The 27708-nt window shown below is 38.8% G+C and overlaps 1 protein-coding gene across 1 annotated transcript; it reads left to right on the top strand.

The window, feature by feature from the left end:
• The first annotated feature begins 266 nt into the window (after positions 1 to 266).
• Positions 267 to 27708, top strand: sgms1a (sphingomyelin synthase 1a). The gene is made up of 6 exons (XM_044046470.1): positions 267 to 429; positions 17494 to 18331; positions 18420 to 18537; positions 20564 to 20717; positions 22424 to 22590; positions 24546 to 27708. The coding sequence occupies exons 2-6, from the start codon at positions 17721 to 17723 to the stop codon at positions 24720 to 24722; spliced, it is 1227 nt and encodes a 408-aa protein (XP_043902405.1). The 5' UTR covers positions 267 to 429; positions 17494 to 17720; the 3' UTR covers positions 24723 to 27708.

The raw sequence follows: 27708 nt of genomic DNA, 5'->3' as shown, positions 1-27708 counted from the left end.
AACACTGCGTTTTCTGCGTAGCTGTCACTGCTGCTGCGTTCACGTGCGCTCCGGTATATCTTTTTTGTCAACATTGCAAAATCGTGTTGCATACACAGCAGTAATATTTTAACATACAGACACATACAGGGAAATGATGTGTGTGCACATAAGTGAAGGGATTGTTTTGTGAATTTGTTTTCCAAACTCTCCCGTTTATGGGGCGCTCTCTTCTATGTGGACAGACATTTTTTGGCGGCCCGTGAAGGCAGCACGAGTGACGGTATGAAGTCACTTCACCGCCGCTTCACTCTCCAGGCAAACCGCCTACTTACTTACCAGTGAACGCAACGTGTGGTCGGTTGCCACAGTCAGACTAGAGCACTCCGTGCCTCGTTACGGTGATTTCATACGGGAGAGGAGAAGTCCTTCCACATTTCTACAACAAAGGTAAATTAAATTTAACACACAATCTCCCTCGTTACGTGATTTAGAAACCAGCGCGCGTGTACGTCCCGCCGAATCATCTACGTTTGTGTGTGTTGGTTAAGTCGTGGTAACTATGAGTTAACACGAACTCTTGCGATTATCCTTTAAACTGTAAGAACATCATGTTGAGCTACTGTGTGACGCATACATGGAACGTTGGTTTAAATGACGCCGCTTTTATTTGGCCTTGTGTTGAAAACATTAACGAAGAAGAAGGGGGAAAAAAAACATCTCCCGTTATGTGATGGGCGGAGAAGCTACACCTCCGTGTGTCGGCGTGTTAACGTCGACCTCAGTGTGGTTAACAGCTGGTTAAAACATTTTTTTTTGTTAGTACAACATGTTGCTCCCTTATTGTGAACCACGGTGAGTCATTGAGTGACTAACCGTTACCTCAGAAACCTCACGAGCCCGGTGTTGTAGCTAGCGAGCGAGGCTAGCTAGCCTCATGTTCGAGGATCCCAGCTGGCCTGTCTATTTTTAAGCTTTCAGACTTTTAAGCTCTTAATCTACATCGTCATCAAACAGCGGCTGTCGGGTCGGGGGTCCTGGCTATTCGCGAAAGTGTTGTTTTCAGTGCCTTAATCCGCATCTGTGGAACGGTTATGTTGGTTTTACACAGGTGTGTGCTGAGGAACGTGACAGTGGAAGCGTAAACATTATTCCTTCGCAAATATTTAACTCGGGAGCAGAGCGTCCCAAACTTCACAGGATTTGAGGGCCTTCGGAATTCGGGAATGTTAAATTCATGTTACATTTATGTTAAAAGTATGATTTTAGTCAGACTAAGACAATAATTCTGTTTTGTTAATGTCATGTAAACATGTTGGTCCAACTGAAATCGAGCTAATCTTAGTCGGACTAACATATCTGGATAATCCAATTCATTCTGATTACTTACTATATATGCTGAGTCGGGCTGGAGTTGGACTTGGTGTTTCCTTCCTGTTCTTTGATCGGAAGTAAAATGAGACAACATATAGATCAGGGGTCACCAACCTTTTTGAGACCGAGAGCTACCTGAAGGTTAGAGAATAATATGGAGGGCTACCATATTAACATTTTATGCAGTTTACCATTTAAATGATAAATATTATGCATTCAATTGCATACACATTGATCATATGGATACATACAAGTGAGGTGAAGTGAAATGAGCCCGCGGGCACCTCGTTGGCTGCTCGCGGGCTACCAGGTGCCCGCGGGCACCACGTTGGTGACCACTGATATAGATGGTGGTGGTGTCTTTCTTTGGACAACATGGCAACTACAAGAGCAACACTTGATCTAATTTGTACCATGATTAACATGCACAGCAGATACAGAACCACAGCATGGTCCATCTCACCGTCCCCTTTTTGTTTTTCTGTGACGTAAAGATCAACAGGAAACTGATTCAATATGCACTATCTTATAGATAGGGAGTCATACGTACACGGCCAATAAATCTATTTTCTCCCAGGCCCAATCGACTTTTTTGTTTGTCTTGGCCTATAAACTTATTCTCACCAAGTTTCATGACAAATTAGTTGAGAAAACCCCTAATTAAACCCTATTAAAATAGTTCATGATTCGTTTAATACTATCCGATAAATAATCGATTAATTGTTGCAGCCCTTTTTTTTCCCCCAATTATACTAACTAATCCAACTGAGGATAGAAACGTAAAAATAAACAAACAAACAAGAGAGAGGTTAGAGGTTAAATTCCTCACATGGAGCTCTTGTTTTCTCAGCTTATGAGTTTATGCAAAAGTTAAGTGTGTCCAAAAAATTATGGGAGTGAGTCTAGGAAATCCCCTTGACTATGCCAAACAATACATCATGATATATATGGGCAAGTCATCATGTGTCCCTACATTTGATCCATATTTAAAAATGAAAAAAGAACTAAAGTCAGTAATATCAGGAGGAAAATGTGTAAATAAAGTTTTTCTTCCCAAGGCTCATTGCTTGAGTGCCATCACATGGTTATTTACAGCACATGAATCCCCTGGCCTTCTGTTGCTCTAAAAGCATAACATAAATATTCCATCATCAGAATTTAGACTTTATTGGTAGTAAGTCAGCTATGTCCAAGTCTGGATCGGGGCCGCAGGCCACCCTTTTAGTGACCTCTGCATTAAGGCCACAGTAAACGATGGCCAGCCAGCTAGAAATACAGTGTGGTATTTGTGTGTAGGGAATGGTGAGAAAGCAGATTTTCACAGATGTAAACAGTGTGAATGGACTCTGTGTGAAGGCTGCAAAATGTTAGTAAGTCAATGGGACGCATTGTTGTCACTGCATCCGGCCCCTTTTGTAGAGAAACATCTTTTGCCAATGCAAAGCATGTCAGACTATCAACACGCAAACGGGTGGTTTTGACAAGCAAGACACAGTAGAGGTTCTTGTCTTTTGATGGAAACAGTGATTTATTTATTTATTTCTATGACACAGCTGTGATTCAGCCCTGAAAAACTGCCAAATTTATCTAATCCTGGATTATCAACTTCTTCAGTTCTGGAATAAGTACTCTTTTGCTCTTGTTGTGTTTAGATTGCTGGAGACACCTTTTTTGAAGTAATATTTACAAGGTTTTCTCTTTTTAACTGAAAAAAAAATTGTCCACACAGAGAATCACACAGTCCTGGTTGTTTACTCTCATGAGCTGCAGTTTACTTCAGCCTCTTCCATGCTACAATTAGCTGGGATATTTAAACCCATTCACTCCACCGACAGTGGCTGGTCTGACCCGGTAGAGGTTTTCTCACCTGTGCGTGAAGTGTGACGCTGCAAACAAAGCGAGTAGGGGAAGAAAAAGGACACCACAACACAACCACCACCGCCATAGGTCTCTGTGATACCGTTATGGTGGTGTACCATTTTGCATCTTCTACTTTTTTTCAGAAATGTTCATAAAACTTCACTTTATGTGTGTTATTTAAAACATTTGATAACTAAAAGCCTGAGTAAAAGGCTCCATTTGGTTTAAAGAAAAAGTAATGATTACCACAAACATTAATGCTATCAGCTATGCTAGTGTATAGAGGATAAATGTGTGTACAAAGGCAAAATTAGCACGTTCACCGGGCTCTTACATTTCCACTGATGCCAACAATTGTTGCGCATTGGCACTAGCTGTAATTTTTATGAATGAACTCGGCACTGCTCTCCTGTGTATGAATAATCAATCTGTATGAGTTTCAGATATTAAATTACACAGCTAACTGATATTAGCATCCATCTGAGTCATGTTCACTCATCTGTAGAAAAAAGTACTGTCGATCCTTGACTAAAGGAGACTTCTCTGTCCACACACATACCAAGTGCATGCATGCTTGTGTTGTTGGTGAAGCGAAAATACTCACAAATCCCTTAAATACCTGGCTAATCACTTGAGTTGAGTAATACACTCTCACAATTGTTTCCCCACCATCGTCGGTAGCTATGTTTACATGGACAAAAGTAATCGGCGTAAAAGCCTGATTGGGAAATAGAAATATCTCATATAAACAGTCCAGTGCCAGTCCCCAAACTCACAATACGCGATACATGGTCTGTGATACCGATAATATCACGATACAGCGATTCTGTGATAATCAATTTATTACAAGACAATCATACAGCAATGCATCGCAATATCTGTCTGGCTAAAACAAAACGTCGGTGAAAAGTTAAAAGTGCAGGATTTGTGAACAAAGTGTATAAAGTCTATGTATTGAACGTGGATGGGGCATCTCTAACAGCATTAACCCACTGTAAACTCCCTCTTCTTTGGCCAGGTAACTTCCGCCCAAGTTTCCCTCAATTATTTGAGACAAGACGCCTGTGAGTGAAACTGGCAGGGACTGTTTACTTCAAAGCACCCTAATTTATTCATTAAAATATCGGTATTTGCCGTGTTACATTGATTATTGTGTTGCACGAGGAAGGTACAACGCTCATTATTGACAGTGCAGTAGACAGTAGTCAGGATGTTATTGACAGTGGTAAAACACAATCTAATCCACACCTGTGTCAATGGCAAGACTGGGCATTATAGGTGCCATAAAAGCAGACTTTATGGCAGAACAATTTTGTTCCTTATAAAGTGGTAACCTTTTCACTCTTTGTCTCTATCACAAACATGTTCCCCTTTTTATTTCATGATCTTCACCACAGAGCTGGTCTGTCACGTCACTGCTAATGCAAACCTAATCTTAATGTAGTAAATGTCAATGTTTGTTTGCCAGATAAAAGCTCAAAATCTCAACGTACTTTATCTTAATCTCGTTACATAAAACAAAAAATACCTTACTTTAAACTCCCTCCGATGCGTCATGGAAAATATTGTTTGATTGCCGGTACGTTCTAAAACTGACGTATATTTAACTTGTGAATGGCTCGATTTGAAAAGAGTGTGTGCACATGCGCTCCTTTCCGGTGTATTTGAGCCTCTGTACTCAAACCACAGGTGAACTGTAATGACATCACCTGATGGCCTTGGCCTTTTTGTGTTGTTCTGCCGTATGGCACGCTGTAAATGCTGGTGCCAGCCGACAGCCATTGATCAATTTGATTCCCAGTAACGTTTTGCCTCCAGAGAAACAACATGTTATACGGACGTAATCTTATTTCTGCCATAATTAGAAACACATGAAGATTTACTGCCACTCACGTGACGTCCCAGTTTCCTGTGGCCTACAACTGCTTTTTGGAAATCTAGGCTAATGGCACTGTGATGGAACCAATTCTCTGTATGTCAGAAAAAGAAATGGAATTTTAACAATCACAAAGCACAGGTAATTGTTTTAGTAGCCTATTGTAGGACCGGGTGTTGTACTTCAATACTTTCATGTAACGAATTGGGTGTCAACTTCCTCTGTATCACCTAATGTTGAAAATGTGTTTTCATACCATATGAAATTTCAGGCCATGAGAACCCTCTATGGCATGACTTTTGAATTTTGGAATTTAAAGGCACAGTGTGAGGTCCTTTTATGTGGTTTGCCATAGAGGGTTAATCTAAACTATTCGATTACTAAATGAATCATCAACTATTTTGGTTTGGTAAACGGATCAAATTCTTTCATGATTTTCTGACATTTAGACACCAAACGAGATTAATGGAGAAGAATATAACCAACAGATTAATTGATTATGAAGTTTTAGTTGCAGCCCTGGTCCTCAAGTTCCAGATATCGCTAATGATACTATATCGAAAATTTGTAATTCGTACCCAGTAGGGCTGCAATAATGAATTGATTACTTTACTTTACTGATTTTTCAGCTTCTTTTATGTGAATATTTTCCAGTATCTTTGCTCCATATAGTAATAAAACCCAATACTACTGAATACTCTGGTTTGTGGACAAAACAAGACATTTGAGAGCATCATCTTTTAGGGGTTTGTGAAACACCGGTCAACATTTGTCAATGTTGTCTGACATTTTAATGGACCAAAATGGGTCTGAGGTTGTTTTATCTACATTCAGTTGTTGGCCATTGGAACATAAATCCCAGGTGAACGTGCTAATGTCGCCTATGCTCTCTTCCAGAGAAGTGCCGTTTCCAGCACAGCACTATGATACGCGTTCATCCTCTGGCCTCCAGCAAATCTTTGGAGAAAAAGACTGATTTGAAAAATTGAGAAATTAACGGATTAAATGGGACTGTATCAAAGTCCAGATACATGCCGTAATCGACGCCCAGGCCCGGTCTTGTGTCAACTCACCAACCCCACAGAATTAACGTGAGCTGCAGTTTGACTTGAGATAATGTGCATATGTGAGGTTTTATATTAACCTAGTAGCTGCAGGTAACAGGACAAACGTAGTGGGGAAAGGTTGTGGGGGGAGGGAGTGCTGGTGCTGGTAAGGAATTTTAAGTGGTACAGGCTGATCCTTGGAGAGTCGGCTCCTTGTCAGTTGTGTACTATTGTGTAGCCTGCTTACCTGAGCCGAGTAAAATCCCCTGTCCTGACACGTCTCCTGTTACTGTGACACCCTTCACCCCCACCTGCATTCCAGTGTGTTAATCAAGTTTATCAGGCATCTTGTTTTACACACATTTCATATAAGTTGGTAGTTTTAAATTAAAGAGACCATTAAGAGAGACCATATTAAACCAGACACCAGAAAAGCCATCTTCCCCTGCCCTATTTAAATTTTTTTTTTTAATTTTTAGTTTTGATTTGTTTTAAGTGAAAACTGTAACATGATCCCATGTTATCCCAATTAACGTTGAGTGTGCGATCTTGGTTAACAACAAGCCAGTCTGAAGCTATTTAAAGGAAATCATGCATTAATAAATCTAGAGCAGTACCTGTTCAATTTTGTGTTTCTTTTGTCTGTATTTTAGTGTTTAAATGGTCACTGTTACTATTACATGACAAAGTTAGATATTATTAATAATAATAATAATAATAATAATAATAATAATAATAAATAATATAAAAAACAAATAATAAAAATTATAGAGGGCTCCAATAGTCATTCGTCATATCGGCAGATCCTGGTGTATGTGTGCCAATAACGATATTGTGCATCCCTATTTTAATGTCAAACATCCATCTATAAATGGATATAAATCCATGCTCGTAAAAAGACACAGAAGTGTCTCTTTTGTGATATTTAGTGATTTCTCTTGCATTCCTCAAACAACACACCCCGGAGCCTTTAGCAAGTCAACTGCCAAGTTTACAGCCCGTCAAGCAAACTGTTGGACAGTTAATTTGATTAACAGACAGACGGGCTTTCTTTGCATTTACAGGTGGACGTTAGATTGCGTCAGTACTTACTGTGAACGTGAAAGAGGCACACATTATCGAAGTAGCGTTAAAACGAAATTAACTTGCCGGCTTCATCAAATGGTTTCTGCAAATTCTTTGACTTGAATTTTAGTAGTAACTTGTAGAGGGGAGTATCTTTGTTGAAAGTTGTAGTTGTAGTATTCTGTTTATAGTAGGGCTGCAGCTAACAAATATGTTTATAATCCAATATGTATCATTTATTTTTTTCAATAGTTGTTTTATCCATAAAATGAAGAAAACTGTGTGACCCCACCTTGAAAGTGTGAGGTCCATTATTAGTATATTAAGTATTGTGTATGTACCTAGACATATTATGGTCGTTCACTATGTCAAGGTGCATGTTTATTATATATCACCTTTACATTTGACTGTCTTTGCTGTTGTACATTTCACCATTGCAGGGTTAACAAAGGGCAATCCAGTCTTAAATGACTCTGAGAATGTTGCTTTGTATATATAAGTGTTTTAATATGTAATTGTTAATGGCCATTAACTTTTCCCTGATAACAAGTGTGTGCAACACTTGTTATCAGGGAAAACTAGCAATGACCAACTGAATATGGCTCTAGCCTGTCTGTGTGGTTCAGGCTTGGTTTGGACCTGAATGTTTCTTCAGTTCAGAAACGGAGGCATTGTTAAGTTAACTAAATAATTGTTTACAGTTATGTGATAGCACCTGAGGTAACAGCAGTTTCCGCAATTTGTGTGTTAAGAACAGAGTGGTTACCTGAGTGCGATTCTAACAAATATTTGTTTGTGCCTCGTTCAGCTGAAGTCCACACATGTTGTGTTTTCTGTCCTCTGGGGCCCCTTACATTTTCCTCTGTGACTCATAAAGCCACAGGTGATTTTCTTATGAGCAGATGGCACCTTGGAGTGCAGTGGTTGTTTTGCCATTCAGCTCTGCTCCCCAGAGCCAACTGTAACTTATTACAGTCTGCTCCACGTCCACATGTGGCCACACGCTGCTTTTTTTCCCTCTTAATTATCAGACGGACTGAACATGTTTAATTGTTCTGTGAAATTGTTCTGTTAAGTGCCGAGTGATTTCGGGAAAACATGCAATTTTAATTTTATTTTAAAACCAATATTGCCAAAATAGTTCCACACCACTGCTGATGTAGTGTTTCTGTTTGACACTCGGGTTTCCATAGTGCCGGGTTCAGTTGAGCCTGAAGCCATTGATACAACAGGTAACCTCCTCCATCCTGTGCTCTCACTTACAGTCGAGTGTAATTGAGAAAATCTCTTCATCATATCACAATATTATTGCAAATGCAATCAGTTGTTCAGCCCTAGTTCTGTATAATGAAACACATTTTGAACAAAGATGTATTATCTTCTTCTAACCTCACTTTTTCTTGTTGGCCTTCAGGTTGAGCTGGACTCCCGAGTTTTGTTTTTCCTTGTGTTGTGTGTGTATATATAGCAACTGGTGCAATGTAATATAGTATTCCTGTTGTTTGCTGCTGTTATGCATGGTGTTGTTTTATTTTTTTGCTAATCTCTTGATGTGGTTCCATACAGCAGTTCGGTCAACAACCTCAGTTGCTTTAAACTAACTAACTTTATAAATGAAATGTTAGTTTGAGCTGAGTCTTGACATTCTTGACTTTATCATATCGTTGGATTTACCTAAATGAAAGTAAATTGATTGATTGATTCATCAGTTTGAGTATTTTTATTAATGATTCCAAGAAGTTCTCTAGTTATTCCCTAGTTTTTCTTTTGCTCTGTGCAACAGAAAATGTGGACTAAAGAAGACATTTAATCATCACCATCATAATTTTAAGCATTTTTTAAGCATTTCTGACATTTTATGGACCAAACAACCCATCTATTAATCGAGAAAATCCTCAACACAATTATCAGTGATGAAAATAATCTTTAGTTGCAGCTTTACTCTAAATTAATAATAATACTATAACATAATAACGGATCAACAGAGCAGTTATATATCTAGTAAACATTTCATACACTAAATATAGAAATTACATTATAAAATTTAAGTGAGTAATTTTGACATAATTATTATTTCATTGACATTTTTAGGTCAAGTCCTGCACAATTTGCAGTATTTTCATTGTCAGCATTATCAAACCTGATCCATGGAGCTTCTCCAACTCTAAGTGACTGGTTGTGAGATATTTAAATGTCTGTGGTGTCATCATTAAGGTCAGTGCTGTCTTCATTATCTCTCCTGGCAGTTTTTTTTACAAGAGTTTATTTAGACTCACCTGAGGCCAAGTGTAAGTAGTAAATAGTTGTCAAGTCATTAGGGAAGGGATGCAAGAGGAAAAAAAAGGCGATGTGTTGTCATTGCCCTACAGTCGTTCCTCCACCTATGATGTTAAAAACCAAAGTCTCCAGAACGTCAACACAAGTCCTGTTGCCTTCAGTTCTGTTTTTGTTTTACTGTTACCCTGCAGCTGTCGTCTTATTTATTAAACAAATTCAGAAGTGCTTTGTTGTAGGCGGAGGAGGTGTGTAATGCAAATTTTGAGGCTTTTTGTTTTCACTTATATTCCGTTGCTTGTGTGTGGTTGAAAGCCGACCCTCCTCGTGGTGAGTCATGGCTGAAGTCTCAAAACTATATTCATGGTTAATAGGTGGGTGAACCTTCAGTCTTTAAAACATTCCAGGAATGTTGTCGTCCTGTGTGTGAGATCACTCGAGCGAAACGTGTAGTCTTTCTCTCTCAAGTAGATCGACAAAAATGGACAACGTGTAAATGTTATGTTTCATGTCGGGCTAAAACTCGATTAATAGTTTTTTTTAATGTGAATATTTTCTGGTTTCTTTGCTCCATATAACAAAGAAATGATCACACCTGAGTAATTCTGGTCTGTGAACAAAACAAGACATTTAAGAACATCATAATTTTGAGGTTTAGGCAACACTGTTCAACATTTTTTTTTTTAGACCTAACTGATTTTTAAAAAAATAGGTTGAATTATTCATCTTTTGGTGATTGTTTGAATAAAGTGTTTTTTGAGGTTTTGTTTTCATTTTAAAGTTCTCTGATTTCTCATTCCTGTTTTTGCAAAGAAACCAGAAAATGTATGCTTTGCTTTAGGAAGCACTGATGGACATTTTATGGACCCAACGAATTATTGTGCCAGTTACAACTCTAGTCAAGATGTATTTTCCTGTTTTTATTGCCACAAATGTTATCTTTACAAAGATTAAACATCATGCTTGAGGTGTCCAGTGTAGAAGAACTGGAGACATCTAATGGTGAGGACTCCTCCGCTCAACCCCTCCCTTTCTCAAGTGTGTCAGGGAACTACGGTGGCCCTTGTGTACCAGAAAGTACCTCATGTTTGTTTGTGTTGTAAGCATCAACATCAAAACATGAACTCCAGGCGTTGGTTCGTTCTCACTTTCATGGTGGACCAAGATGGCAGCATCTGTAAGCAGGGCGCTTATCTAAAGTTCACCCAAGGGTTATTCTTAGGCTGAACAGTATTTTTCTTAAAATGGTAGCACACTTAGGCAAACATCCTTTGGATAGGATCTTTTAAGCTTGTTGTTTATTAACTCGTTCAAACTGAAGTGCTGAACTGTATGCAATCAACAACGAGAACATACAGGGTTAATTTTTAACCATGATACGAGTAACCAGGCTCAACACTTGTCTAAATATTGGTCACGTATTGTTTACCTGTGTGGTGTTTGTATTCCAGGCATTTAAAAGGATACAATTATTGGACAGAACTGTAACTGGATTCTGTAGTATGGAAAAAAAGGGTGTCCCCCGCCCTGAGGGGACACAATTTGAGGGAAGGACAAACAAGGCCATGGAAGTGGTTTTATTTTGCGTGACTGAAATTGTTTGCAGTATGTGTAACCTCATGCCTGTTGAAGGGAAAACGGGCCACTTATTGTTCATGTAAAATGTATCACTTGTGGATTGTAATGGTGATATTCCACAGAGACAGTATTGGCGAAACCCTATACAGGGCTGCTCTTTCGAATAAGATCTTTTCTTTTTTACAGCAGTCATTGTTGTGAATTTTAGTAACGGCAAAATGTTTTATGATTCTGCCCATGTTTGTGACTTTTGCAATCTAACGTACGAGTTAAATGTTTTACTTAAAGTGAAAATGTTTAGTTTTTTATTACCCCAGATTGAGTTTTAAGCAGGGTCGGCTCTAAGGAGGCTTCTATTTTGGACCACCATGTTTTTATGGTAGCCTACAATGGACAAACAAGACATTTTTTGGAGTTTTAATTTGCTGTATCCATAAAATATCACAATATGTCTAAAAAATGTTCATCTGTGTTTCATCCAGAGCCTAAAAATGATTGTGTTCGCAAATGTCTTTTTGTCTACAAACCAAAATGAATTGATTTATCGAAGTAATTGCAGATCCATCAATTTATCATTGCAGCCCTAATAGATTTTACACAATGTACCTTGTAGGGATTTTTACGCTGGGGTGGAGTCAACCTCAGTTTGTGTTTTTTTGGTCAGGGAATGTTGTCAGCAATTAAAAAATTAAATTGTGGTCCAATTACTTTTAATTGTATTTTTAACTAACTTTTTTTTGACAGAGCCGCACAAACGGTGAAAAACAAATGTGCAGCAACAGACTAGCAGAGTGATGAAATACAGTGAATAGTTACTGCTTCCTTCTTCAGCAGCTGTAACAAGGATAATGAAACGGGTAACCACTGGAAGAGAGTCGTGGCAGCTTAATAAAACACCAATTATCCTCTCAATTCTGTCATTCTGTCTGAGGATGGAATTTATAAATGTGTGACTGTGACTAAGAATTCATGTCACATAGGCCTTTTTTGAAAGTACAAATGCTTTAGGTGTCTATAGACGAAACGAGCAGAGTTGCTTAGCAATCTCATGAAAGTACACTGGGCCTATTTGCTCTAGTTAATGTGGAAACGGTTTCCGAAATTGTCTCGTGCCGTGTCTCATTGGTTATTGTGATACTCAATCTCAGCGGATTTTTCCTCTTCTCCCAAAGCCGCTGTGAATGAGTCATTTGGTCCTACTTTTAGCCAACTAAAAATGGACTACGGATGGTTGTGTTTATGTCGTGTCGTGTTGACGTATTGTCACTCCTGGGTGGGATCTCGCATGCACTGCCCAACCCTTCCTGCCGTCCCCTTCCCCTGGCCCCACCAACCTTTTTGTGGACGAGAAGAAGAGGGAGAGGAGCAGTTGCTTTTATATTTTCTTTATTTTGAGTATGATACACTCCCATTCTAACTTTTTTCCAGTCAGCACAGCGAGTTAAGCAGTGATGCTTACAGTGCGTTTGTCTTTTTTTAGCACTGTAGTGGCATTTTTGCACATGCAGCAGGGCGACACCTGCGAAGCAGACATTAATATTCTCTACATCGCACAATGCTTTAAGTTCCATTGATCGCTAGAGATTCATTCAGGCCATGCTATTGTATTTCCAGCTGTTTATTAACCATAAATAATTCAGTTGAGAATGGAAGAAGTGAGCTATGAAGTTCTTCAGGGCTGCAACTAATGATTATTTTGATAATCGATTAACCTGTCTTTTATTTTTTCGATTAATTGATTATTAATCGGATAAATAGAACTCACTCTCTCACTCTCTCAACAAAAGGGTAATGCAATTAATATATATTTTCTTCATAACAGAAACTTAAGCAATATCTGCTCAATGAAAGATTTGCATTAAACTGTCTCTGAATAATTGCACCGTTATACACCGTTCAGCTAATTTGTCAAATTTTGTCCGTTTTGACGGACAAACGCACAAATTGAAAACAAACGTAATGGACACTTGTTCTCCCTCAAGTGATAAATTAAGTTATTACGAACTTTAATCAATTAGTTGTTGCAGCCCTAAAGTTCTTAGTTATCAGGTTTTCTATTGCTATTAATCTTTTTACAAAAGTAAAGCCACTCGTGAGCCCATGGTGAGGTCTTGTTTTGCATTTGAGAAGCAGATACCTAAGATTAGTTTCCTTTTTCTTATTATTTTTTCCTTGATAAGCTAATCAAATAATAATCAAATTCAATCATTAGCTCATTGTTTCAACTGTAAATATTAGTAATCGGCTTCCCATGGTTGAAAATGTCTGGACCATGATGACGTGTCCCATAAACGGGAGGAGAATAATAAGCTTGTGATTAACAGTTAGCTTTTTTTTATTATTGTGTGGTCCAGTGACTAAGAGCCTGTTTATATTACGAAAGAGGGGGCGGTTGCCATGTTGGGAATCAAAATGTTTCTGCCTGTTTAGACTAGCCTTGCTGGAAGACGGCGTGGAATCCTAGCTGTAATAGGTATGGGAAGTGATATTGTCAAGATTGTGTTCATAATTAAGAATTTCTTTGTCCCACTATCATCTCAAAATCCTCAAAGTTACACTCCCTCCCTCCCAAACCCCAATGCTCTCTTCTTCTTCTGAACAAAACAGAATCTAGTGAGAGTGTTTGTGCTGGGCAAACTTAAGCTAAGTAAATATTGATTTAAGAAAATTATAACTGCTCTTAATGATATTTGTGCATGAAAACCAGTTGGCTAAGTTGCTCAGAGATGTTGATGAGATGTTTATTCATTTGTAGAAACACATGATTTATCGCCTCATTATTTGTGAGCTTTAATCATTTTGGTTATAGCATATTTTGTGTGTGAAGGTCTGATGCCAACTATCTTATATCTCAGTCAATTTCTTCTAAAAAGAAGTGCTCACTGTAAAACACTAAGCTGATGCAGGTAAATTCACATTTTCAGGATAAATTTGTGAGTGACTCTAATGGGGTTTAATTTGCCTCAAACCAGGAAAACAATATGGTGAACTCATTTCATTGTGTTTTCAGAGTTTAAAGCTTTTCACATTTTTTACCACAATATTGTGCTATTTTAAGGGATAGTATACTATAAAAAGTATTGTGTTCATTACTTTACCAAAGGGACCTCTGCAATTAGGTGCAGGGAAAAACTGGTATCAGCCCGATATATCGGATATTGGCAAAAAGTCAAATATTATGACCTGACTGACATTTTCTTCATCATCATCTCATACCCTTTAAATCAGAGACCCCATTCTATTTTGAAAACTCTGTATTTTAGTTTGGATGAGACACAGTAACTTACGCATACATCTGGAATGGTAAATATCCAGGATACAGCTAGAGCTGTAATGATTAATTGGTTAATTAAATGGTTAGTAACTTCTTCAATTAATCAGTTTTAGTTAAGTAATCTGATTTTCCAGCTTCTTAAATATGAATATTTTCTGGTTTCTTTGCTCCAATGTTGACACAATTGCTTTATTTTTCACCATTATTTTGTGTTTATATTACCTGCAACTAAGCAACAGACCCCAGAATATAAACTCTGCTTCCTGTTTACCCAGACATCCTCATGCACAGTATATGTGAACTGTTTTAACACTGACTCTGCGTGAGTCTATTTTTGGTCTGAAAAAAACCTCCCCATTTCCCTTTACATCTAACACATATGCAACTAAATGAATTGGAACCAGGCTCACAGTCAGTAAACACAGGACAATAGAGTTCCCTGCTCTGTAAATACACACGTCTGAGCTGAGAATTAAAGCTTGTAACAATCCAATCTCCCCTTGTGTTCTGTTAGTGTTGTCATATTTACAAAAGATCTAAAGGGAAAGTAAAGGCTTTTCAGCCCTTTGTTTAGAGGAGGAGGTGGAGGAGCTTCAGTGTCTTATCTTTGTGTCATATGTTCACCACACCACAAGGCTGACGCATTTCCATTCTTTTATTCTGCGTTTGTAGTTATCTTCCCTGAAAGAATATTGTCCTGGAGTTACATTTACATCAGACTTGCTTGTGTTTTTTTCTTTTCTGGCAGAAATATTTTCTATCTCCTGCTCCGTGGTCATAGGGCTAGGGTAGGTTAACCTCACCATGCAAAGATTTGACTGAGAGAAATGGGACTTTACAACAACCTCAGTGTGGTCCTGCAAGGTCAAGTTGCATTCATTAAAATGTGACCCCGATACTGCTTTTTTCTTTTTTGACCAGAATAGATTTAATTGGTATTTATTTTCTGGTCAAATGACTCTCAAAATGAAAATGCACGGTGGTTTTTAATCAACCTTGGCTCAAATTTCCAATGCTGTCATGTGCATTTATCCTCCGGCTGTGAGTGTAGCCATACTTTTTACAACTTTGGATGGTACTCAACATTTACATAAAAAGGATTGAAGGAGGGACTAATGTAGGGCTGCAACTAATTAATTATCTGTTGATTATTTTCTCCATTGATTGAATAGTTGCTTAGTGAATAAAAATGTTGATAATTGTTTATCAAACCTGGGAATGATGTCGTGTTTTGTCCACAAAACAAAATCATTAATTTTTTATATTTCTTTGTTAGATTTAGCAAAGACACCAGAAAATATTCTCATTTTTTAAAAAAATATTGAAAAACACTCAAACCAATGAATCAGTTCTCATGGTTTACCAGGTTTATCATAATGTCAGTATGAAGAGGCTCTACTTGAATTTACATGGTTGGCAACCAAGACCACACTTTTGTCATTTCACTACCAAATGGACATGCACACATTAATGAGACTTTTGCATATGAATCACAAAACATGGTTCATTTTGTAAATTAGTAGCACCTCCCCTTTCTGAGTCTGATACCTGGTCATATCTGAGTTTTCAGGATTAGGGTCTTTTTGAGATTACCCAGTAAACCGATTCACTGACTAAAGGTCCTTGGCACACAGCCGACTAGGTGACAGCTGAACTTTGATCGGCCTCCGTTGCACGCAGATTGATTTGAGTGCTCTTTGTTTCCGTTTCTTGCTATCTCCGCTTCCTTTGCTCACGTCATGCGACACTAAGGCACACAGCTGAGTTGTCACGTAGCAGGTGACGAGGCCCCATGCTGGGTTGTAGAGCCTCGCGTTATCCATGTGCTTATTTTTACACATTTGGTGTCTGCTTGTTACATTAAAACTTGGGTTGTGAGGTCAGAATGTTCTCCAGACCTCAGCAGCAGTGAATAATAAATCTGACGCCAGGTGTTTTCGATGACCCATTTAATAGCCCCTTTTTTCTTGTTCACCGCTGTTTTAATGGCTTTAATGTGCGAAGCCCTCTGAGCAGTTTTGAGGTGAGACGAGCCACTGATGTACAGCTTGTTGTTCTGCCTGCCAGTGCATTTAGCTGCTGTTGGCCGGAGCTGAGCTGGCTGTGCTGGGGCCTGCCTGCTGGCTGACTGCCCTCTCAGGGGTGGGGCGGCCTCACTGCTCAGCACTGACCTTCACTCTGATTTATGAGTTCCTCCTTTCACTCTTGTTTCCCTGCTCTCCTCCTTCGCTCGGGTCCAAGCAGTAGATGAGAAATCTCTTCCAGCTGCACTCAAACATAAGTTGGTCCATTCTGTGTCCACTGCCGACATCGCTGTGTATAAACAAAAGCATCATGTGCAGCAGATGTGTGTCTTCATGTCCTTGTTGTTGCAAAGCATGGGCTGTTGCCAGAAACCGAGATAAGAAACATTATGGAGAAGCCAATTTACATGGTAGTATTATTCTACCATCAATTGGCCAGTTAATCAGTCAATAGATGATTGATAACATTTTCTTTGAGCATGAAAGTTAAAAATGTAATACTGGAGTGCAAAAAACATACTCTACATTCAAACTCTTGTCGCCCAGTGACATTTAAAATAAACTACAAAGTTTATATTTAAAAACCCTCTTTCTTTTCCCAGTGGTATTGCAATAATAACAATAAAAAAAGGATCTGTTTACCAGTTGCTTTTTCTGTTTTTGTTCTAAATGAGGTGATGCCATTAGTATCGAGTCCTGTATAGAAGTACCGCTGCAAACACTCCCCCACGTCTCTGTTGGGATTAGGTTTTATATGAAAGTCCACACGGGATTGATACTGCTGATGTATGAAAGGGCTTTTCTCCAGCGAGGAACGGGGAAACCTTTTGATCGATTGAGTCCTTTTCCTATTATTGTTGTAAAAGTTTTAGAGTGATGTCAGTTATTGATTCAATATTTTCATCCGTGGGATGCTGTGCAAGATCTTTCAGTAATTTTAGTAGTTTAGAGTTACACATCCATGCTGCTTTCTAAGTACGCACAGTTTTCCTGGTGTGTCCTATCATTTCATCCACGGCTACACCCACTTAGAGTTTGGTAGTCATCTCTGCCATTATGAATCATATATTTCTTTGGGTGGAGAATGTGGAAGTGCTTAGCCACCACTGATGATTCATAGAGTTTTTCTTCTTCTTTTAACAGAGGGGTGCAGTGTGCGGGTGGAGAAGCAGACGAGGTGAAGAAACCACTGGCCTACTTTTCCCTGCAGCATTTCAAGAGGAGGCCGTGGTCCCTCTGGGTGCAAGAAACACCATGTGCCAAAACTGTAAAGGAGTTCCCACCGCCTCGTAAGACTTCCAGTCTTCTTGTGAACCTTCCTCTCTAGTCTGAGGACCCCCGTTGATCCCCCACGTTGCCGACTGGCAAAGATGAAGAAGGTGGAGCAATGGTCAGCGGAGGATGTCTCTGACTGGCTGAGCAAAGAGGGGATGCCCGAGTACCAGGATGCCCTCCATCAGACCGACGGTCCTGCTCTGCTCAGGCTCACAGAGGCGGATTTCCGGAATCCTCCCCTCTCGCTGCTGTCATGTGACGGCGGGCAGCAGATTATGGAGCGGGTGAAGACGCTACAGATTGAGAACCACATGGTCGCTCACAAAAACGGTCACACAAACGGACATGTTGTCGGACTACCTAACGGGACAAGCAAACCCCTGAATGGCACAATGGGGAGGAAGGACCTGAGGATGGAGATGGTGCACATCCACATCCCTACAGCGGAAGCGTCGCGCTCCTCTTTTCCTACGGAATGGAGGAAGACGGGCGCGGCTTTTTGCTACGCCGTGGTGTGCTTTGTGACCACCACGATTGTCATCTCCGTGGTCCATGAGAGAGTTCCTTCAAAAGAGCACACCCCGCCGTTGCCTGACAAGTTCTTTGACCTGTTTAACAGAGTAGAGTGGGCCTTCTCCATCTGTGAGATCAACGGCGTGCTGCTGGTCGGACTGTGGCTCGTACAGTGGATTCTGCTCAAGCACAGGTACAGGACAGATCTCCAGTCATTGAACAGATCGAGTTGAAATATGAATTCAAACTAAACGAAAATGTTTATTATTTTTTTTGTACAGGTCAATTATAGGCAGGCGGTTCTTTTTCATTGTGGGCACACTCTACCTGTACCGGTGTATTACAATGTACATCACCACTCTGCCTGTTCCAGGGATGCACTTCAAATGCTCTCCAAAGGTATAATACTTGCTCACTTTTATTTCTCTCAGCACTATAAAAAGGATTTCTTATTTTACTGCAGCGCACTAAAACAAAGTGGGGCTTTGAGTGCTTGATTCACTGTGGTTCCTCTTTGATAGCACTGCAAACCACTGTTTGTAAATTTCTTTCTTAATAAAGGGGGAAAAAAGGTACTGTGGATGCAGTCCAAACATCATTTGAATACAGATGCTGATGTGTGGGCTGCCCGAACAGAAATGTTAAAAAATGGCAACACCCCTTTTCATAACCTTCCTCTTGTAAAGTTATATATAACTTTTTTTTGTTGTTTTTAAACTGATTATATTGTTAGGCCTGAGGAACTTGAGGACTAAGGTAATGGAAAGTCGTTGCTGTAAAAAACTCATGACTGAGGACTGATGAAAGGGGCTGAGGACAATAACCATGCTCTACATAGTAACCTGTGCACACTTACAGCATGGCAACATGTCAACAGTTAAAATTGAAACAGTACTTTGTGTACGAGACAAATACGAGACATTAACGGTAAAAGTAGAAGAGTTCCCTGACCTCAAGTTCTGACTATCAATAGAACGCACTGTTATACTTGCCTTGAAACCCCCTTATGTTGCACCCCTTATCAAATGTAAACAACAACAAAGGCTGTTAAAGCTCCAGTGTCTAAGAATTGGTGATATCCAATAGTGGGACTGCAGTTTGTAACAAATGGCTGGATGTTTTGAGCTGCTGGTGAAACACGATGGCGGTCTTTGTAACTCAAGTTCTGTGCGTAAACCAAATGATTTAGTTTTTATTTTAAAGTGATGATACACACTAGATGCTTTTTCATATTAGAATTTGTCATTTTTGCACACTCTAATTAATAATAGTGGGTTTGACCTCTGCCTAGTGTCATGCTCATGACTTCCATTATAGTGGACTTACTTCCAGTGAACGCAGTCTCTGATCTATCAGACGTCACATTTTAGTATCGGCTCAGCAAGCTTGGAACCTTGCCAGAGCGGGTACCAAAAAAAGCACCAGGTACTATCCCTAATGGAAGAGGAAAAAAAAACAACAACATTCGAGCTGAGTAGTGCTACAACTGTATAATGAAAAAGCCGCATTATACAAACATCCTTACAGATAGTATATTACATTTCTGCCAATTAACCATCCTAAACGTTGCACACTGGACCTTTTTAAGTAGTCGTAGTAAAAAAGATAGAGACAACTGAGGGCCGATTTAAAGTTAAAGCTGAATACTAGTTCTGTATAATCCCTGTTACCAGGAACACGGTGTTCTCAGTAAAATAACAGCTCACTTAGCACAAAGTAAGTGCGTAACCAAAACAGTGAGTGAATGGGCAAATTCTAACACTATAATACTCATATACCTGTGTCCTTACCAGCATTGAAAGGAAAATGGCAGAAAGGGGATAAAAGTAAAACTGGGAGCAGCCACTATAACGACACAGTCCTTACACATTTTCAAATGAGGACAATTTTAAATACTGTTTTTCCTGTTTTGCTCTGCACATTGCCCTGCTTTTTTATTTTATGTCAGTGGAATATAATACTCTCCATTGTTGGTGATTCGATTACCGAAACAGCAGTACAATACTCGTTAGTGCCACAGGCTGCCGATACTCTGAAAGGAGCCATTCAACAATTCTCCTTCACTGATTTACTCTAATGTGTTAAGTGGAGGCTCAAGATACTCCTCTGGGGCATAACCTCGTACAAGGACACCAAGCGACACTTGGCATCTCAAGTTCTGAGAGCTTGTTGTTTAAATTGTCAAAAACACTCAAGGCAATAAATTGGGCTGCATTTTCAGTATTAAATAAAATATAATCATTGAAATTAGCAGTGACATCACTGGTGATTCCACTCTCAAGGGAAAACTTGGCTGTTCTCACTTGTCCCAAGAAGAACATTTACTTTTTTATATTTTTCTGAATTATTTCCCATTATTCTTGTCAGATATTGTTCTGTGAGTGTGTTAAAGATGTTGTAATCTAATGCCGTCGTTTTCTTGCAGCTTCTCGGGAACTGGGAGGCACAGATGAGGCGAGTGTTGAAGATGATCGCGGGCGGGGGCCTGACCATCACCGGCGCCCACGACATGTGTGGAGATTATCTGTACAGTGGTCACACTGTCATGTTAACACTAACATACCTCTTCATCAAGGAGTGTAAGTGTCACCGTTGATTCTTTGTCGTTTCAGTGTAGTTTTGTTTAACATGGATGCACTACCTTCATTTATCAAATGCACCTGATATTTTATGAGATTAGTGGATGATGCCCATTTTTATCTCAGTAATATGACTATATACATGTAGATTAAAAAACTGTAACTTTGATTCTTGAAATGGACAATGTGGTGAATTGGCTGAAGTTAATATAAGTATACAACACCAAACAACTGAATGGAGTCAAATGGCCTTCTAGCTACTTTGTTTTACATGCTGTGACACGAGAGGGTACAGTCTGTCGGATAATTTACACATTTTAATGTACATGATGCAAATTCTAGACCGAGAACAGTGACTCAAGTTGCCACTGGCTAATTTGTATCTTATACAGACAGAGAGCTACATGGAAACAAGGCACAAGAATGTCTACAAAGGTTTTATCTCTGATGCTGATGCTATTTATTCAACTCTGCCTTCATTATTACTGATATACAACTGATAATTGTGAGTTTATAATTCTGTACAGCTATTATGGACAAAAGTGTTTGGCCACACCTGTTAAGTATTTAATTCAGGTGTTTCATTCACACTTTGGGCTCTAGGCCCCTTAAGGGCAATCTTAACGCTTCAGCATACAAAGACATTTTGGACAATTTGTGGTGAGTTTGGTGTGGAAGAATGTACAACACTGTGAAAGTCCATTAGTTTTGTTGTTTCAGCAATGCTTTTATTTATCTATCTATTTATTTATTTATTTATTTATTCATATATATATATGTTTATTTCAGTCATGTCAGTTAGATCAATCATCATCACACATCATCTTAGTGTAGTTCATGAACGCACAGTGTAAATATTTCTCTGTCACCTTATTGGTACACATCCAGTACATAAGGGACACATGTATACAGTTGTAAAATACAGATTAAAATGTCTTGTATTAAAAGATAGATAAATATCTGCTGAGTTAAGCTCATTGGCCAGCTTTCATACAGAATTGGACAGACATAAAATAAGAACAAAACACTACTTGTTTTTGCACAATACTGCAATGTTACTTCCTTTTAATGAGGTTCCGTTTTTGGTCGCATTTTTCTGTGAACCGTAGGACTCTCACAAAGTAGGGACGTAGGTTTATGTCCCCGTGACGCCATTGGTGGCTTTCTGGACAGAAAATGAGTGGCCTTAGCGGAGTTTTGCACACACACACACACATAAGTGCTTTCTCTAGTTTTAAGATTCATTACTGTATAGCAACATATTGTCATATTCATAACTTATCATCTCTCTGATAAGTATTGTTGCGACACAAAAAGACACAATTTTAACTTTTCTCCTGTGAGTACTAGTGCATTATCGCTCTGTTGCTCAACCACATGTACTGTGTTTTTCTTTTTTTCAATGCATATGTGCGTTATCTGAGTTCCTTGGTTTACACACCCATATGTGGGTTCAAGACAAAGTACAAGGGTCAGTTTGGACGTTTTGAGCTGCTTGTGGTTGAGATGATAGCATTTCTATCAACAGGCTTTGTTTGAGTAACGTCATTTGTTTTTCTTATCATTTCCACATGGTTTGTGCGGGGAAACCTGATTGATACAGCAGTGACATCTAGTGGGGGAAAAGTGTAATGACTGGTTAAATGATAAAGTTAAATGTGATACAGTTGGTTTGATTTGCTTGGTGTTTATGTTTCTATTTGCAGATTCTCCAAAGAGGTTCTGGTATTACCACTGGTTTTGCTGGACCTTAAGTGCTGTGGGGATTTTCTGCATCCTTCTGGCCCATGACCACTATACTGTGGATGTGGTGGTGGCATATTTTATCACTACACGCCTCTTCTGGTGGTACCACACCATGGCCAACCAGCAAGTAAGTGCAACTTGCTATACACAAGTGGTGGTATTTGGATTTTGGGAAAAATTAAGTGAGTAAATAGACGCACATGGAATATGTATTATGTGCAATAGTGTATGATATAATAATGTATCAATAAAAGGAATCAAATGAGGGAAAACAACACTTTTTTGGAACTACAACTACTGTAGTAAACTCCCTATTTATTTATCTATTAATGTTAATTGTGAGCTTTAGAGGTGGTGGTTAGATGGAGCACAAATAGCCGTAAAGCCAGATTTATACTCTGTCACACAGCATGTTTTAAATGTGTTGAGCAACAGAAATTGAGTGAAAGAAAATGTCACTTATCATTTTGTGTGTACTGGTATTTACTCTAGTGTACTCAATGTACTTGTAGGACATTTTGTGGCATAAACACTGACCTTGTCAGGACCACAACCTGTTTCTAATTAGACAGAACCTAATTTCCAATGGAACTGGTTGAATTTAGCTTATATATGACTTGTGTTTAGGTCATGGTTAGGGTTAAGGTTGTGTTTAGGCTGTCCGAGTGAAAACAGTGATGAACTGTCAGTTTCTCTCTGTTGCTTTTTGGTCTTGATTGTTTCAACTGAAACACCTCTCTATTTAATACACTCCTGTCTTCCTCTCAGTAAAAGTAAATTCAAAATCTTCGTCAAATCCCTGCGTTATCAATTGAAGCAAAAAAGCAGCACACATGTAGCTGCAAATGAACAAACTGCCCGTACTGACCCCAGTGGCAACAGAAAGAGCCGCCTGCAGGTGTGTACTTACACAGAGACAACTGACAACCTTTCGCTGGAGGATAAATTGAAAACGTTGCCCGACTCGTTCAAGTTTCGTCAAGCGACTTTCACCCCTCTGTCGCCTGAAGTGATTGTCAGTTTACTGCAAATTACTGCAACACAAAAGAAAGAAGACGAGCTGACCGTGGCGGGAGAGTTACTTGCCCTGTGCTGAGTCATGGTCCTGAGGGGACCAATTACAGTTGATTATAATAAAGACATTTTTATTTATAAGCACCTTTTAAGACACTCAGGGACACTTCACAGAATAAGTAAGACAGTTGTTGAGGTCTGTGTCACCTTGAGGTCCGACTACATGTCTAGAATGGTGGATGTCTCTGTACCATGACTTGGAATTTAAGTAATTTTAGACCGGTATGATGAATTAAGTTGGATTAAATCTTCACATTATTTAAATAAAGATGTTATGGTGTTGGTATTTTACCTATACATTATTTTAATCGATCCTGTCGCGTGTGGTTTAAGGAAATACAGTGTGAAATGAAAGTATTATTCATTTTAACAGCTTTAAACAAATATTCACTCCTAAAACAAATACTAGCTTCAACAAAGTAACATGAATGAAGTTTACGTTAAAGCATACAGTTATACAGTAGGAGTATAAACAACACCAGGCAACTATAAATAGCCTCTGAGCTACTTTTTGTTTATATGCCAAGTTCCTTTTGAAATCACTGGACGGATAAAAATGTAAAATCCGATACGATCCAAAAAATCCTATATATCACATACTTCCCTATGCACAGACTGTAAAAACTGAGTTTAGCCATGTTGTGGAGCTGTTTATTTCTGCTTTATGGGAGAAGGATATTTATATTAACAGTTGGAGAATTATGTCTTTCAAACAGTGTCATAGTGGTTGTTGGTGGTTACAGCAAAAAACTAAAGTCTATGATTAGGGGTGGGGATATATCGACGTTCTTCCTGTTTTCTTCAGTTAGACATTGTTAGATCTGTATCGCTGTCTTGCAATATATAGTTGATGATCAAAAAATAAAGGTATCGCGATGATATCGGTACCGTATCGTGAGGTACCCTATTATTGATTCATCCTAGTCCTATAAACACACATGAGTTTTCATTAGTATAATATTTGGTCCAATATTTATTGTATGATTGTATCTCTGTATTTTGTTTCAGTCGTTGAAGGAGACGTCGCAGGGTAACCCCTTCTCGCGGGTGTGGTGGTACAGGCCGTTCCAGTACTTTGAGGAGAACGTCAGCGGCATCGTCCCGCGCAACTATCAGCTGCCATTTTCGTGGCGAGGCTTGAACTGGAGCCGCGGCGTAAAGTACAGCAGACTGGACCTTCAGTGACTCGGGACTCGGGACATCCATAAGTGCTGTTTTTTGTTTTGTTTTCTTTAAAAAAAAAAGAAAACCCACAGAGAAGATGGCACTGTTCTTTTGTAGCGCTGTCCTTTCACCTCTCGTAACAGACACATCCACGTCCAAAAGGGTAAATGGGTAGCACTGTGACCCACCTAGTATTTTTTGTTTTGTTTGTCCTTTTTTGTGTATGTACAGAGTTCTTTTTTCTTTTCTCGTCATCATTTTCTCTTTTTGTAGTATTTGTCAGATAAGTAAATTATATTTGTTTTGTGTCTTTTCCTCTTTGTGGGCACAGTTTCTGCTTCTGTAGCAGATCTATGAAGCATTTCATCAGACTACATGTTTTGACTGTAAGGACTCAAAAACCTTTTCTTCCTCTTCACTAGGCATGGGACGATACGAACATTTCATATACCTTACATTTAGGTACAAACTATTATTATTATTATTATTATTATTATTATTATTACTGTTGTTCTTTCTTTGCGTCACAAATGGGGGTTACATACTTCCAAAATAACATGGTCATAAAATGACTGGAAAGGTTCTACTCAATCACAAGGACTGTATGTCGTCGTCAAACTAAGTGTTTTCAAGTTTTGCAGTTTTGCCCGTTTGCGATTTATCCCTAAAATGATAATTAATCGCAATCGGCTAATTGCGATTAAGTGACACACGACAAATTCGTATATCGTCCCATCCCTACTCAGCACAAAACCATACTGTCTTCATGTTCTTAAAACATTTTTTTAGCGCTAGTCATGTCAACGTCCATCGCTTCTTTGATAACCAAAAATGCCATAATGCTATTTTTTGAATAGCAAAATTACTTTTTGTAAAACTGTTTCTTGCTAAAAAACAAAGTCAACGGTGCAAAAAAAACCAAACAAAAAACAAACTAGAAGATAACTTTTCTAAGTATGTCAAACTTTATTTTTCAAATGCAAAAATGATGTCCGATTAAAAAAAAAAAAGATTTTTTAGATTTTTACCTTTTCAAGATTGATATCTGAGAGCATAAGAATCTAATGTGGTGTAACCCGATTCCAGTGCCTTTATTAGCTTGATTGTAAAACAGTTCAAGTAACTAATATGTGTCTTGTTTCTTGTTGTCGTGGGTGTGAACACGCCACGGAAACCAGTTTGTACTTAGTTAACAGTCTAATTCCCATGAATGTAAAAAAAACAAAACAAACAACCAACAACTACGCCAGCCTTAGCAGAAGATTGGTCTTCCCAAAATGAAGTGCAGTGAGTGAAATGTACCGTTATTTATTGATGCTTAATGATGTCAGTTTGTGCTTAGTTGGATACAGCTGTTCAAATAGATGAAAAAAAATTGACTGTTAATTAATTTTTATGTCCGTAAAATTTCATTTTAACCACCAGACACGTTAAACCCTGGTCATTGACACCTCCCTGTTTTTTTTGTTTTTATTATACTGCTCAAATGTCACTGCCTGTTTGGAAATGTATGTATTGGATGTGTATGTATTTGGAAATACCTCCAAGGTGCAAGTTATTCTGGACCTGAGCTTGAAATGTGTATTGTTGTTGCTTAGGAGATGAGGATTCGTGATTTGTTCCCCACATTAGACCCCAGTTTGGATCAGAATTGGCCCCCAGTAGTGGGGAGGGGGGGGGTTAAAAATGGCGAAAAACAGAAGCTTCAGACAAAGTTTCTGTGCGGAAAATCTGTTATATCTTGCACTAAATGAAGCCACTACCTTTTTAAAGACGGCGTACAAATCCTCTCCAGTGTGATAACAAGTGTTCAACATGGAACTTGAATGTGGGGAACAAAGTGAAGAAGCATGAAAGCACAGAGCTGGTGATTTATGCTTTTTTTTTTTTTTTACTTTGGCCGTTTCGTGCAAAAGCATTTTCAAAAAAAGTGCGTCTCTATTGATTACCTTTAAAATCACGTCCTTGTTTACTTTTTACTTTGCTTTTCGTTGTGTAACTGTGAATGAACTGTAAAGAATAAGTATTACGCAAGTTCATGGGGAAAAAATACATTTAACTCATTGTTTTTACTTTTAATTTCAAATTAAACATAAGCTTTTTTGAAAGAAAATGAGATTTACTCCCCCTACTATGTGTTTTAATGGTGCGTTCCATTTACATCGGTAGTGGGGACTGCTGCGTTCCTGTTGAGAAATACTAGTCAACAAAGCTAATGGAAATCTGACCTGTGGTAGCAATGGGGAACTTGGAAAGTCCAACTTCCGACTACAACTGTAGCGCACTATAACTTTGTAAAGACTGTTATGTGTGCAGAACGTGATGATAAACTGATCATTGTATCTAAATTTGGCATCACCTGAGTTAGCAACCCATCCGAAATACACGCATCTGTGCAACGTAGGGGGAAAAGTTTAAAAAAAAAAGAAAGAAAAACCTGTCAAGATTTCAAAAATACACAGCCCTGAAGCACATCAGTCCATGGCCATAGATCTATTTTGAATGACAATGATGTTACCATGCTTTGTCGGGGGGAAAAAAAAACCTCAAAAGGTTAGTTTCTCTATAAATGTCCAAATTATATGGTAAGGGTTGTTTTTGGAGGCCATTTTGGTGTTGGTTCGTTAAGAGTGTAATTGTGTCAGTGTAATTTGTTTTACAGAGTAAACAACTCAAGACTTGCGAGCTTCGAGACTTTCGTTAAAACTTCCCCCAAGAGCGAAGGAATTGAGCTTGCAACCGGGGGGATCGTTGGTTCAAATCCTGCAGATAAGTGCTTGTATGTGGACACCACTGGTGATGGGTTTAACGCACAAACGAGGTGGATTTCACTATCACAACTTGGCGTGTGCACAAAAATTAACGTACAGTTGTGAAATAAAAACGTGAATAAAGCACAAAATCCGCATCATTTTTATTTCTATGCATTGGGAGTGCTGCACATTATTCTAAATTAAAACATGAAGAAAAATGTATCCATTTTTTAACTACTTTGCAGAAAATGAAG

The sequence above is a fragment of the Solea senegalensis genome, linkage group LG15 (genome assembly GCF_019176455.1).
Source record: "Solea senegalensis isolate Sse05_10M linkage group LG15, IFAPA_SoseM_1, whole genome shotgun sequence".
Classification (NCBI taxonomy): Eukaryota; Metazoa; Chordata; class Actinopteri; order Pleuronectiformes; family Soleidae; genus Solea; species Solea senegalensis.
Note: the sequence above shows the minus strand (reverse complement) of the source record. Positions and strands in the feature narration are given on the sequence as shown.